General features: G+C 45.0%; 1 protein-coding gene across 1 annotated transcript in view; it reads right to left on the bottom strand.

The window, feature by feature from the left end:
• Positions 1 to 5,221: 5,221 nt before the first annotated feature.
• Positions 5,222 to 15,156, bottom strand: part of LACTB (lactamase beta) — a 63,126-nt gene continuing 53,191 nt past the window's right edge. Inside the window, exon 6 of the mRNA XM_082255271.1 lies at positions 5,222 to 6,025. Within this exon, the coding sequence (XP_082111397.1) occupies positions 5,503 to 6,025 (523 nt within the window). The 3' untranslated portion in view covers positions 5,222 to 5,502. The remainder of the gene's footprint in view (positions 6,026 to 15,156) is intronic.

Raw genomic sequence — 15,156 nt, 5'->3', positions numbered from 1 at the left:
TATTCTTTTAAATTGCTATTAAATTGACTTTATTGCTACACTTAGATTGGCGCTTGGTCTTCTCTCTCTCTTTGTCTTGGATCCATACAGGGTTACTTCACCCTACAAAGCCTGCAGCCATCAAAGTGTTAGCAATTCCACTGGACTCTGCCATCTGCTTTTTGCCCATATCCAGATTATCGCAGCAGCTCGTGCCGTCCGATTGCGCCAATCTCCCCCCCTTTTTTCAATATGTAAAGGTGGCCTGAGAGTAATTTCAGTGATTTCTAGGCACCTAAACTCCAGCTTAAATTTCACCTTGAACACCCAAAAATAAGTAATTTTGTTTAATATGCAAACAGCACAGGGGTCATTTACTTCTGGCCTTTCCACCATCTCACTATATGCCTATCACTTATTATAGGACGGCTTCATTAACCAATAGAAAGGTGAGCAAATAGGCAGGGCTGAGCTGCCAACCTATAAAGATGGTATTGATCTGCGTACCAATGTGCCCCAGTGTTCTGACACCTCGGGGTGCACAGGTTTATTATAATAACTATTTTAAATGAAGCCACACGCTAAAAAGAAGATTACACCCCCCATCCCGCTGCTCTTACAAGCTCCTCCTGCTGACCTCCACGTCACTACTGTATTCTGCAATAGGAGGAGGGAGGAGTCATTGATAGTTGCAGGGGCTTGGTGGCGCAGGCAGCTAGAATGTTTTCCTTACTGGTATGGATTCACTTTAAATTATATAGCTACAAGGTCCCTTTAAAGATGAGCAATATATTTTACAGCACAGAATTTTTTCTTTCTTTAAGAATTGCTGTTTTTTTAACACCTGCAGCTAGAATGTAGATAATAAAACGTATAAATTGGCAAAAGTTTTTTTCTTAAAGGATAACTCCACTTTCGTGGGGAAAAAAATAGCCAATAAAGAAAAACAATATAATGTATACAATTGCAACACAAATCATATTGTGGTTAAAGGTTATTAAAAATTACCTTTCCTTTTCAATCTGTAACTGTTGTAATTTTCTGAAAATGCAATATGGCTACCTGGAGCTGTTCTGTACACAGAATGTATACTGACCACCCCCAGAAACATCATTTCCTGCTTGTGTGATTGGCTCACTGATTTCCCCAGAAGTCTGCCTAAGATACAAATCAGATTTCTGGCATCCCTTGCAACAAAAATTTCATTTTTGGTGAGATACTCCCAATAGGAACATGTCTAAAGGGATGCAGACTCTGCAGATTTCCTCATTAGAGCTCTGCAGCTGCAACAGCTGATAGATAATTATGAAACCACTCCCATTTGACCCACTGAGCACAGAGGAACAAACAATGATTTCTTCAGAATAACAAAAGGTAAGAATCTGCAACAAGGTCTGTTAAAATCCTTGCAATGTACAGAGATCACCTAGAGGAGAATGTTTTTTTTCTCAACAAAAGTGGAGTTACGCTTTAAGTTCTGGATAAAGTAAGGAAGGATTGGAACCCCATACCAAGCTTTAAATGTTGTGTTTCTCCACTAGGGAGATCCACCATTTCTATTTGTCGCAGTGGCCCTTGGCACTGGGATAGAAAGAAGTAGGAAATCCAAAATTTTAGGATTGTTGCCAGAACAAAAAGAAGAGAAGATATCTTCAAATGAAGACATGTTTGTTGTCTCTTGCACTGCACATGATTGAGGTGCAGCCCAATTCAATTGAGTTGGTTGGGGGATCATTTTTGCTGCTATGTGATATACCCCTTAATGGCTGCCTTGCAGCTTGAAGGGTGGTAAAAACTACGCTCAACTGCCTGTTTTTAGCACCCCCCCAACTGCAAGTGTAAACTAAGCCTAAAGCACCAGTCAGCTCCTGTTTAGAAATGCTAAACACAGATCTTAATGGGAATGCGGTCACTTTAAACAAGCTGCTAGCAGTCTTAAGCAATCCTTGAAGCTTGCTGAAGCGACAGTCAGCACTGCAAATAAAGTGAGATCAACCCCTTCAAGCCTTCTCTGACTATTGTTGCAAGTAAAAAATCAGTATTTTTTGCTAGAACATTACTTAGAAAACCCAAAAACATTATATATGTTTTTTTAAGAGAGACCCTAGAGAATAAAATGACAATCATTGCAATACTTTATGTCAAACGGTAGTTCCCCAGTGGTCTTTCAAATTAAATTTTATGGAAAGAAATACACTTTCATGAATTAAAAAAAAAAAAAAAGTTAGCCCAATGTTTTTGTATAATGTGAAAGATGATGTTACGCTGAGTAAATAGATACCTAGCATGTCATGCTTTAAAATTGCGTACACTTGTGGAATGGCTGCAAACTTCGGTACTTAAAAATCTCATTAGGTGACGCTTTAAAAAAAAAAAAATAACGGTTACTAGTTTTGAGTTACAGAGAAGGTCTTGTACAAGAATTATTGCTCTTGCTCTTACGATTGCAGCGATACCTCACATGTGTGGTTTGAACACCGTTTTCATATGCGGGCGTGACTTGTGTATGCGTTCGCTTCTGTACGGGAGTATGGAGGGATGGGGTGCTTTAAATGTATTTATTTTTTTCCTAATTATTTTATTTTGACACTATTCTTTTAAAAATACATTTGATCACTTTCATTGCTGTCACAAGGAATGTAAACATCCCTTGTGACAGTAATAGGCAGTGATAGGTGCTCTTTATGGAGGGATCTGGGGTCTAAAAGACCAAAAACCCCTCCATTGCACTTTTTTTTTTTTTAAATCTGGCGCCTTTAAAGCTCCAGTACCTGGAAGTGATGTCATGACATTGCTTCTGGGTTTTTACATCAGAGACCCAATCAGAGCTGAATTCGGCTTTGTCCCCTCCTGCTCCTTGTAATGACAAGTCGGGTGGCTGCCCAGCTGCATCCGCTGTCATTACAAGGAAGCCGACTGTAGGCTCTAAGCAAGGGTACCGGGATGATGCCTCTAGCTGCAGGCATCACCCAGGTACAACCCCTTAAAGCCAAGGCCGCATATTTGCATTCTGTCAGTGCTAAGGGGTTAAAACCAAAAATGTAATATATTACAGCTTACCAATCATTAGATGTGGTCAGGGGAGGACTTGGCAGGGGGGCAACTTCCCCCTGGGCCACTCTGATGCCCTGTAAAAAGTCTGCACTGCTTCAGGCACAGACATGCCTAAAGGATTCCTGGTGAAGAGAAGTAAAAAGTGCCCGCTGGTGACCTACTGAGTGCAGGATGAAGACAAGGATACAGCACAGATCTCTCCCCCCCTCCCCTCCTCGGCATCGATGGCGTAAACTGTGTCCAAGCAGAGGCCGGCTTCATGCCTCATCAGAGAATCTCCTTCCCTGGCCAGCCCCGACTGAGTTGTAGAGTGTACCTGGAGCAGAGCTTTACCCTGCGATGCGGGTCAGGTGGAGGGAGAGCGGGAAGGGGGCTGAGTCGCTACACCATGGGCCTGTGGGTCGTACTTGTCCCCTGGCCCGAAAGGAGCCAGTCAACCCCTGGATGTGGTGGATGCGTTAGCTTTTTTTTTTTTTTTAGGCATTATTCCTCTATTTTTTACCTGGTGATCTGGCCAATAACACATCTCCTGTATTAGAGTGCCCCCACTCTGGATAAAGGAGCACAGGGGGACACAGCATTGTCAGTCTGGGAGAGGGGAGTGTTAGATGTATTAGCAGATTTAAAAACACCAACAAATTGAAGCCAAACTCCAGATCACACTTTATAATCAGTTACAAAAAACTGTTTTTTACTTTTGGGATAAAGGTTCTACATGAATAAATAAAAAGTGATCATTGTAAACACCCCTGTCAGTGATAAAAGGGTTTTTCTTATCCTTGTAAACTGATACATCTAAAAAAGAGCTTGCTCTTTTGAAAAACAACAGACTTATTGGCTGGATCATCAGGTGAAAATAAATAAAAGAAAGAGCCTAAAAAAAAAAAAATAAAACAAATGCATCCATCGCATCTAAGAATTGGTAAGCTGCAATAGAATAAATGTTTGTTTTTGGGTTTAATACAGCTTTAAGATTGGTGTATAACATTTTCTAACAGGAGCTGAAAGATGCTTTAAAAGGCTTCAAGTAAGCAGTTTAAAACTTGGGAAAAGCATCATAAAAGCTTGCTGTTAACACTGCTGTTCTAAAAGCGGAAGCCTTTGTAAACTAGGCCTAAAGGCCCGTACACACGAGGGGAAATTCGGCCGGGAATTTTCGTCCGACGACCGATCTGCCGATTTTCGGCTTGTTAGTATGATGCTTCCGACAACCGACAACCGAAATCCTGGTGTGCAGGCTATAAAATTTTTGTCGACCATCAAAACACGTCTGATTTTCATCTCATTAGTACAGATTTCGATGGGGAAAAACCTTATGAGCAAGACTAGGCATGCTCAGAGATGGAAGAACACATACAAAGCAATCCAACACATGACATCACTTCTGAAGTAGAATTCTGTCGTGCGGGAATATTCGTGTGCAGTCTAGGCACATTCCAACCAACAGACACCACTCTGGACAAAAGACGGACGACCGGTCGGTGGAAATTCGCTGCGTGTGTACGAGGCTTTAGGGGCCATACACACTATAGGATTTTCTGATGACTTTTTCCTTCAGATTTACCTTTTCTATGTAGTCCAAGGGCCTGCCAGATTGCATACAAATTGAAAGTGTTTAGGTCTGACCTCATATTTTATGGTTTTGGTAAGTCTAAAGGAAAAAGTCTTCAGAAAATCTTATAGTGTGTATGGCCCATAAGAGAGGACCTCATCTTTCTCTGTGGGAGATTTCCTCCTACTTCCTGTGCTATGTGAAGGGAAATCTCCCTAACACAGCATACACAGCAAAGCAAATACTGATGGGGTTTTACCCATTCCATACTCTATCCAAAAAAAAAAAAAACTTGTGGCTAAAGATACTTTCCAAAGATAGCAGAGCATCAATGATCTATGTACACGTGTGCTACTAGATAACAGTAGTGCATTTCTGCATTATATGTAATAGAAACAATTTTTTTTTTATTTTTTATTATTAAACTGTGTAATAGAGGTATGCTCTAGAGAAGAGGTAAGCAGTTTGTGAGGCACAACCACAAATAAAGTCTTAGAATTTGATTCCCAGACTGGCACATATGCAATTTAACATTGATACAGAAGGATGTGGTCTTTACTGTGACATAGTAAGACCAGCTTCCCGATAACAGCACTAACTCTTGTATAAACATGTAAATGACAAATCTCTTCTTCCTAACTTTCTTGCATTAGTTTAAAAAAATCAATAAAAAAAGTTAAAAGTACAACTAAATGTAGTTGGTAACTGTACAGGAGATATCTGTCCCTTCTGCACCCTAAATGTTATTTTTGGCTGGTGTCATACATTGCACTTCCATTACATTATTTTATGAACTAGAAGACTTTCCTCCTTGTTCTATGATCCTCACCATACATCTGAAACTTGTGCATAGTCATATAAAACATGCACAACCGATCATTAATGAAGTGTACAGTTTCAGTACAAATGTACAATTTTTATACCTGGTCTACCCTGGCTTTCTCAAATTCCAGTGCAATCTTTAAAGCGGTGGTGTTGAGCCCCGTTTGCTGCATGTTGACAATTATAGTCACCACAATACCTCTTGGTGGGATCACTGTTTGACTGTCCCATGACCTGGGATCATCTTCAGGCATAATTAATATGACACTACTAGCTCCAACCGCCCCTCCTGTGTGTGAAATGTAATGTTTCTGAAGCTTACATTGCCCATAATCCTGTTTTCTATCCACAGTTCCCCAACCCATTGCATATTTCCCATCTTTGTCCCAAGACATCTCAGTATTGGGGACTTGTCTCCACAGCATGCTGATGGTGTCTTGTTTAAGGTATCCTGGAAGACTCCCGGTTGTATTTTGGACCTGGTAACTATAAAGGAGCACGTTGCCGAATGTCAGAAGGTCACTCACAGTGGATAAGAAACCTCCACCTGCCCATTTGTAGGAGTTATCAACATATGGACTGTTCACAAGCCGCTTCTTGTCACTAAAGCTGTAAAATCTGTGGAAAAAAAAAACAAAATCAAGCCTCAAACATCTTCTGACAAATAGGAAACATTCATGATATTACTCTAACAGGTCTGGATCACCCACAAGGCAATGGGTACCCATGACATGGTGTACAATTGGAGTCCTGGTCTTAGCATGCTCAGCTTTGCTACATTCTGAAGTGATGGATGGGGAAGTTGACCTGCTCGATCACTTCTACATGTGGAAAATGTAACCTGGTTGGCTCCCCTTCCAGGCCCCAGCACTTATTCAGTTCCTGTGTGAGACCAGGAGCACTGTGAGCTGCTTTCAGATAGGAGGCGGCGTAGATCAAGAAATTACAGGTCCCCAATTTCCTCTGTTTATAATGAAAAAAGTTTTAGCTATGGTGTAATCTTACGCAAACCACAATAATAAGAATATCTTTTATTTCTCTTTAGTGAACTCAAAAATCCTAAATTCCAAGTACAGTAAAACCTTGGATTGCGAGCATAATTCGTTCCGGAAACATGCTTGTAATCCAAAGCACTCTTATATCAAAGCAAATTTTCCCATAAGAAATAATGGAAACTCAGATGATTCGTTCCACAACCATTTATTCATAAGTCTTTCAGTTTATAGTCTATATACAAAGATTATAGCAACGTGATACGTTGTGTCATCATAAAATGTCCATCCACAAATGGCGCCTCCACAAGGGGATTAGAAGCAAAATCCAGCAGGAGCTACAGAGTATAAAAGAGAAGAGAGGCGCCTCTAAGTGTAGCAGTATGGGGACATTTAATGAAGGTTCAACATTTAGCAACTCACATGGTTGATGAATAAAGAGGCACATCTAAGTATGCAGGCTTCTGGGGTAAAGCTGTCCACATAGACTATCTTCTGAACCACTGGCTCTCACCGATGTCAGTCTGCAATTGTGATTGGGAAGACTACCCTGCAGTAGAGTGATCTGGAAGCGAGACTTTGAATCGCTCATGGAGCGCAGCGTGGAAGGGTGTGATGAAGATGGCAGTGCGGAGGACGGTCTATGTGGACAGCTTTACCCCGGATGCCTGCATACTTAGATGTGCCTGTTTTAATCATCAACCATATGAGCTGCTAAATATTGAACCTTCATTAAATGTAACAATATTGCTACAATTAGAGGCTCCTCTCTTCTCTTTTCTACCCAGTTGTGATATGACGCTACTTGTATATCAAGACATCGCTTGTATATCAAGTCAAAATTTATTTGAAAAATTTGCTTGTCTTGCAAAGCGCTCTCAAACCAAGTTACTCTCAAACCAAGGTTTTACTGTACTTCCTGACCAGATCATGAGGGATTCTGCATCCCTAATCTGCATGCAATGTAGGCAAAGAAGGCATTAAAAACCTCTAATGACTCAAATGAGAGCACCTAGCACTGTAAGTATACATATGTAGTTAAGCCCACGTTCACATTGGTCCGATTTGACATGTCAAATCGGAGCTGATTGCTGGCAATTGCACCGGCCGAATCGGTGGAATGCTGGCTTTGCGGCGCCGCACTGATTCCCAAAAGTAGTTTCTGTACTACTTTTGGCGACTTCGGGGGCCGATTTCCATAGACATCAGTGCAGGAAACCACACAGATGTCTGAAATCGCCCCGAAGTTGGACTGAAATACCGGCTTGAAATTGTGCCAGTTCAATGACCTTAGTGTGAACCTAGGCTAAATGTATATTCTGCCATCCTGACTTTATTATTTAGTGATTCAATGACATCTAAAAAGGGCTGGTTCACACCACAATGCATTTTACCACGTTCCAGTACAGTCAAGGCCAGGAAAAATGATTTTTGTAAGATCTTAACGTAAAAACTTTTTCTCTGATGTCCATCGACAGACGCAGCCTCATCTCCATGAGCTGAGTGGGTTATTGCTCATCCCATCAGGAGTAGTCAAGGCAGGAAAATTTGAATGTACACGCCCTAGGGGCTGTCCCTCCAGGCATAACCCCCACTGCCACAGCCCAGCACATCAGTTTAGTTTTAAAGCAGTGAAGACAAAAGAACCAACCCCAAACAGAGGGGTGGGTGCTGCGTCTGTCGATGGACATCAGAGAAAACGATTTTACGGTAAGATCTTACAAAAATCTTATTTTCTCTATCGTCCATTAACAGATGCAGCTTCATCTCCATGAGCTAAGTGAGACGTCCCAAAGCAGTATAGGCATGAGGGTGGGAAAAACGCAACCAGACAGTGACATCAACTCCAAGAGGCTAAACCTAGCTAACCGGGCAACATAGAGCTCAACCAAACAACAGGAGCTCACCCAGGCAAAATCCCCCTAAGAGAATAACAAAAATACATTCTCTTATGAAACAGCAGCCTGCAAAACCTTGCGGCCAAAAGAGGCATCCGAAGATGCCAACAAATCCACCTTGTAAAATTTGGTAAAGGTGTGCATAGAAGACCAAGTCGCTGCCTTACAAACTTGTTCAACAGAGGCCTGATGGCAAAAAGCCCAAGAGGCACTCAGCGCTCTAATAGAATGCGCCTTTACAGGGAAAGGAGGAACCCGACCCTTGATTGAATAAGCTGAACAACCGTCTGCCTGATCCATCTCGAAATGGTCACAGCAGACGCAGCCAAACTTTTTCGAGGACCATCCGGAAGGACAAAGAGAGTCCAACTTTCTGAAGGACTCAGTAACCGTCAGATAAACCCTTATTGCCCGGACCACATCCAGAGAGTGCAAGGCAATCTCCTTGGGATGTTAAGGCTTAGGACATAAGGAAGGCAACACAATGTCCTCATTAAGATGAAAATCCGACACCACCTTAGGGAGAAAAGACGGATTAGGTCGGAGGACCACTTTATCCTTGTGGACCACCAAATAAGGCGAACGACAGGACAGCGCAGCCAACTCAGAGACTTTGCGAGCAGAAGCGATAGCCACCAGGAAGGCAACCTTCTGCGACAAAGAGAGCAGAGAAATCTCCCTAATATTCTCAAAGGAGGCTTTCGAAGAACAGACAAAACCAGATTAAGATCCCACGTCAGTAACGGTGATCTCCTCGGAGGGGTCAGATGACGCACCCCCTGAATGAAGGTGCAAATCAAACTAGGAGTAGCCAACGGATGTTGGAAGTAACTAGCCAAGGCCGAAACCTGGCCCTTGATGGTACCCAACGCCAAGCGCTGCTCAACCTCTTTTTTTGTAAAAAAAAAAAGGCCAAAACCCTAGCTATAGAAAACAAGCGAGGGTGCAGCTGCAGCGATTCACGCCACGAAATGTACAATTTCCAAGTACGATGATACATCTTCCTAGATGTCGACTTCCTGGCCTTCAAAAGGGTAGGAATCACCAAATTAGAGAGTCCCTCAACACCTTGCTTTCAACAGCCAAGCCGTTAAAGCCAGCAACCGTAAAAGCAGGATGGAAGATCAGTCCTTGAGATAATAGATCTTCCCGCAGAGGAAGACGCCATGGAGGATCCACAACCATTTTTACCAGCTCTGCATACCAAGACTGCCGAGGCCAGTCTGGTGCCACCAGAATGACCGGAATGCCTTCCATCACCACCCTGCGAAGAAACCTCGGCAGGAGAACTAGCGGAGGGAAGGTATATATCAGGCGATACTGACTCCAAGGAACCACCAGAGCGTCTGTGGCGTCGGCCTGAGGATCCCTAGACCTGGCCACAAACCTCTGAACTTTCCTGTTGGGATAAGACTCAAACAGATCCACCTTCGGAGTCCCCCACCGGGCACACAGGAGAGGAAACACCTCCAGATGCAGGGACCACTCCCCCTTATCCAACACCTGGCGACTCAGGTAATCCGCCTGCCAATTCTCCACACCTGGGATGTGGACTGCGGAGAGAGCCGGAACATTGTGTTCCGCCCACACCAGAATCTCGGCCACCTCTTTGGCCACCAGGGCACTCCTGATGCCCCCTTGATTATTGATGTAAGCCACCGCCGTGGCATTGTCCGACTGGACCCGAACCGGAGAGCCATGTAACCGACTCCTCCAGTGAAGCAGGCAGAGCTTGATGGCGCTCCAGAATATTGATCGACAAGGAAGACTTACGTCACCCAAGTCCCCTGGGCACAGAGCTTCCTCAGCCTGACAGGGTGGCGTCCGTGGTAACCACCGTCCAAAACACCTGCAGGAAGGACTTGCCCTTGCACAGGACAGGTGACTGGAGCCACCAAGAGAGAGCCAACATTGTGAGATGGCTCAACCGACTCTTCTGGTCCAATGACCAAGGATCTTTGTTCCATTTTGACAGAATCTCTTTCTGCAACTGTCTCGTATGAGCCTGAGCAAATGGGACCACTTTGAAGGTCGAGACCATCAGACCCAGGGCCCCCATGCAAGCCTGCAAGGAGGTCTGATCGGCCTCCATCAGCAACCGGACAGCCCTTTACAACTTTTCCAAGGGAAGGAAGACCCTCGCCAGAGCAGAGTCGAGGATCAGCCCCAGATAAGTGACCCGCACAGAGGGAGTCAGGGCAGGTTTAGCGACATTGATCATCCACCCAAATTTTTGAAGAGTCTGAATGGTGATAGAAACGTTGTCCAGCAGATCCAAATGGGAGACTGCATGCAACATGAGATCATCCTGATATCCCACAATGGAGATACCTCGCCAACGTAACAAGGTCAACACGGGGGCCAGGACCTTGGTAAAAACTTTGGGAGCCGAGGCGAGACCAAAGGGTAACGCCACAAATTGAAAGTGCTCCTCTGCCACCGCAAAGCGGAGAAATCGCTGATGTCCCTCGAATATGGGGACGTGGAGATACCGGACTAGCCGGCCTTGGGCTTGCCCCAGGGCTTCTTAGCTCCTCCAGAAGTTCTGAATGGCTTATCTTTTTCTTGCGCCCTGGAGGCATGAAAAAAACGTTTATGAGCAGAAAAGGAGGGACCCCGCTTAGTACAGGGAGTCTTACCCTTGGAGGATTGAGGAAGAAGAGTACTCTTCCCACCAGTCAGGCCCTTGATTAACTCATCCAAATGAGTCACCAAACAACCGGTCTCCCAGAAAAGGGAGATCAGAGCTAAGGCTTTCTTAGAAGCTTGGTCAGCTGACCAGCTCTTCAACCAAACCATGCGTCTTAAAACAATGCCCACGGCCAAGACCCTGGCCACCAGGGGAGCTGCATCCATAGACGCACCACACATGAACACCAGAGCCTGGATCACCTGGTCCAACAGTTCCAGCTGTTCTGGAGGAACAGTTTCGGCGTCCAAGGACTCCCGCAAACCCCTAATCCATTCCGTCACCATCTGTGAAACTAACACAGACACAAAAAACGGTTTCAAAATGGAACCTGCCAGCACATGAAGATGGCGGGAAAGGGAATCCACCCGCCTGTCCACAGGATCCGTAAAAACTGGGGAATCCTCCACAGGCACAAGGGTAGATTTGTTCAATCTGGAAACAGGATGGTCCACTTTAAGTGGCACCTTCCAACTGTTGGAGACCTTTTCAGCAAAAGGGTACCGGCGATTAAAGCGTTAGGCACCACTAACACGTGCTTAACGCGCCGCCATTGGTCATTCACACTACCGTGAAAGGTGTCGGGACAAGGGAAAACCCTGTCAGCCTTTGGAGACCTCAGAGCCAAAAGCCACCCGCGTTCCTGCCGGCGTGTTCTCAAGAAGACAGGTCCTCTTCACCATCTGACTGCGAGGACAGCGACCCTTCAGGTAGGGGGGCGTTCAGGGTGACCCTATCAGCCTCTGAATCAGAGGACACCTCTTTAGAAGGAGAAGGCAGTGGTCATTTTCGGCTATCAACCATTTTCATGACTAAATCAAATTTAGTCGCCAAGCTTTCCAGGCCAGCGACTGCGATCCGGACTGTCCGAGATTTGCACAGAGTGGGTCTGAGGGCGATTTCAAAAAACGATGTACTGTCCCTCACGGAATGCACCACCAATCGCCGCGGTCTGCAGGGAACCCATTTAGACTAAACTGACAGCAGAAAGTGCAAGGATATGCCTGCAGGGACCCCAAGTACTGTACCACCTCACACAAACCATCCTTCTGAATCCTTCAGCAGCATGAAGAGAAAGGCAGTAAGTGACCTCGGCTCAGCAGCAGGAAATGACTGCACAGGAAGTGATGTCGCCTGAATAAGGTTACACTGCTGAGTATAGCACCAGGACTACACAAAGATGGATGCCCATACAAAACAATAGGAAGCTACAGAGAAAATGGCTGCCCCCATACAAGTCTATGGGGAAAAAAAAAAAAACACATTGCCCACACTTGAGATGGCGGTGCCCACGACGAACAATGCTGGTAGGGACCGACACATGAAGGCCTCAGGAACCACAACAGGTACCAGCAAGCCCAAGGTACCATGTCATCCCCCCCCCTCCTCAGAGTGCCAGGGCACCCAAGACACACCCACAGGGATGGGGGAAAGGAAGGACACACAGACCGGGCATCAGGCAGGCCAGGGGGATCTTTTGGGAGGCACAAACCCCATTATCCCCAGGAGAGGGCCCACATCCCCCCAAGGCCAGCAGGGGCAAAGGGGGTACATTTACTCACCATACCATGGACCAGGTGGGCTCCGCTCCCGGCAGACTGCCCCCCATCCGAAGTGGGGGTGCTGCCAGCCGAGGGGTACGCTGCAACTCAGGCTCGTCCCCCTCTGGAAAAGGGGGACCGTCGTGGCTATGCCTAGGTCGGAACTATAACCTGCTCATGCTCGTAGGCCAGACTGGGGGGACCATAAGGATCTAGATTATCCAGTGCAAAGCCCTAGCCAGCATCGTTGCTTGCAGATCACCAGGAAAATTCTTCCTTGAACACTAGCTAGCAAGTGAGTAAAGAGAAAAAAGTAAAATATTCTTAAAAGAAATAAACTGAAACCTGGAGCCCGAGTAGGAAACCTAGGTCCTACTCTTTCTGTAGGTAGAAAAACTGATATGCTGGGCTGTGGCAGTGGGGGTTTTGCCTGGAGGGACAGCCCCTAGGGAGTCTACATTCAAATTTTCCTGCCTAGACTACTCCTGATGGGAGGAGCATAACTTAGCTCATGTAGATGAGGCTGCGTCTGTCGATGGACGATAAGAGAAAATGCAGCATGTTCTTTTTTTTCTGGAACGCCCTGGAACTGACCGCACTGGTGTGAACTTTGCACTCAAAGCCATTTACCCAACTTTCTATGCGTTTGATGCAGACAAGAAACACACTGAAGTGCATATAGTGTGAACTGGCCCGAAAAGCTGCAACTCTTGTCCTACATTCTTGTGCCATGTTAGGTAGTGAAGCTAACGTCTGGATCACAGCTCTGAAGCGTGCACTTTACAAATGAACCAGATAGAAGCTCCCACGTATTGTATATCCTCACATGTTTATCCTGGTTTGGCACTGTACTTTTTAGCAGTGCCATGATTTGCATAGTGACTTTGAAACTCAAATTCTTCATCAATTTACATATTATCGTGCAGCCTTTTAAAACTTGACTTCTCTGCACATTTGTCAAATATTTATTACAACAGAAGCCATTGTGGATCCTAAGGAAAAGATTTCTAAATGCAAACGCTCTGTATGATTACCAATGTAACTACTGGAAAACACATCAGTAAGAAACACCATAGCAGTATTTTGTTAAACTTTAAAAACCAAAATGCTCTTTCAATAAAACTGCATTAAACAGACGGTACTGTCATTAAAAAAAAATTACAATCTCTAAGTGGTCTCTCCTTTTTTATCTCAGCAGTTAATTCAAGTCAGCCATAGAGATTAGGCAACAGTAGATGGTGTCTTCCCTGAACACCACCACTCTGGTCATATGTTCCTTCATGGGAGGGCAATGAAAGAGGGGAGGGGTGTTCCAGTTATGTGGTAGTAATGCTTGGGGAAACAGCAGGAGAGGAAAAGTGCTGGATCAGGGTCGGATATAGGGCAAGGCCAGTCATACACGGTTCAGATACCAGCTGAGATTCGACCCAGTAATGGGCGGGCTTAATGTATCACGTTGACTGATCAACTTGGGTACAACCAGCCTTTTGGATTCTCTTGCGATTATCGCTAGCGACTGCTATAGCCACTAGCGATAATTACGGTCTTCTCCTGGCGGGGACTTCTTCAGGAGAAAAACAAGGGAAATCAAACACTCAGAGATTGGGTCAGGCCAGTCGGCAATCAAAAGAGGCACCAAAGCACATACCCCTGGGCGAGCATGGGAGCAGATTTGCGGGAGCTCCTATACATACACCATGGCATTGCCTTTAAGCCACAAAAGTCAAAAACGTTATAGGCGGTGGGATAGATGAAGCACGGCTGGATCTCAAGGTCATAGGTAAAAGGGGTTCATACCCAAGCTAAATACACTTCAAAGTTGTTTCCGACAATATTGATGGCGCAGAAGTATATTGTGTCCAAAATAAAGATCAATGGTGTAAATTTATAGCTCCGCTATGTTTAAGTAGCTGTTACAACGACAGGGGAGAGGTGTTTCCTAATCCCATGCTGGGGCAAGTCCTGGGAGGAGAAGATCTGTCAGCGTGCATCCAACACCAATACATTTTAGTCTTTTTTTTTTTTTCTTCAAAAGTGTGGGACAGCTACTCGTAACATTTCTGCTCCTTATATAGAGTACCACAAGCCAGAGCAATTACCTACAATTTAAGAAGGTTTTCTAATTGCATATCAATGCTCGTTTTATACACAGAATTCATCACTGTAGGAGAATATATTTACTCAACACCTGCCAAGCTCTAGAGCACACGTGTCAAACACAAGGCCCGTGGGCCGTATGCGGCCCTCCAAGCCATTTCATGTGGCCCTCCAACTTTCCTGCAGCTGCGGCACCACCCTCATCTCTGCCCCCACCTTTCCTCAGCAGTCCCACAGAGAGGAGGACAGAGCTCCTCCTACAGATCCCGTGCTTCTCTGTGCAGCCATCGAGATACTGGTTTCTGTTCTCTCCCCCACAAGTAGTGTGAGTGAGCTCTGTGCCAGTATGCACCTGTCCTTCACAGCTTAATGCTTTAATTATTAATGAAACCAGTAATAATTGAATACAGAGGCAATTACTTAATATGATAAAGAGTACATACATTAATATAGTCTTACAGATACAACCAGCCCTTTGAGGGCAACCGCAATGCTGATGCGGCCCGCAATGAAATTGAGTTTGACACCCCTG

This window comes from Pelophylax lessonae (genome assembly GCF_965119305.1).
Source record: "Pelophylax lessonae genome assembly, chromosome: 4".
NCBI lineage: Eukaryota > Metazoa > Chordata > Amphibia > Anura > Ranidae > Pelophylax > Pelophylax lessonae.
Note: the sequence above shows the minus strand (reverse complement) of the source record. Positions and strands in the feature narration are given on the sequence as shown.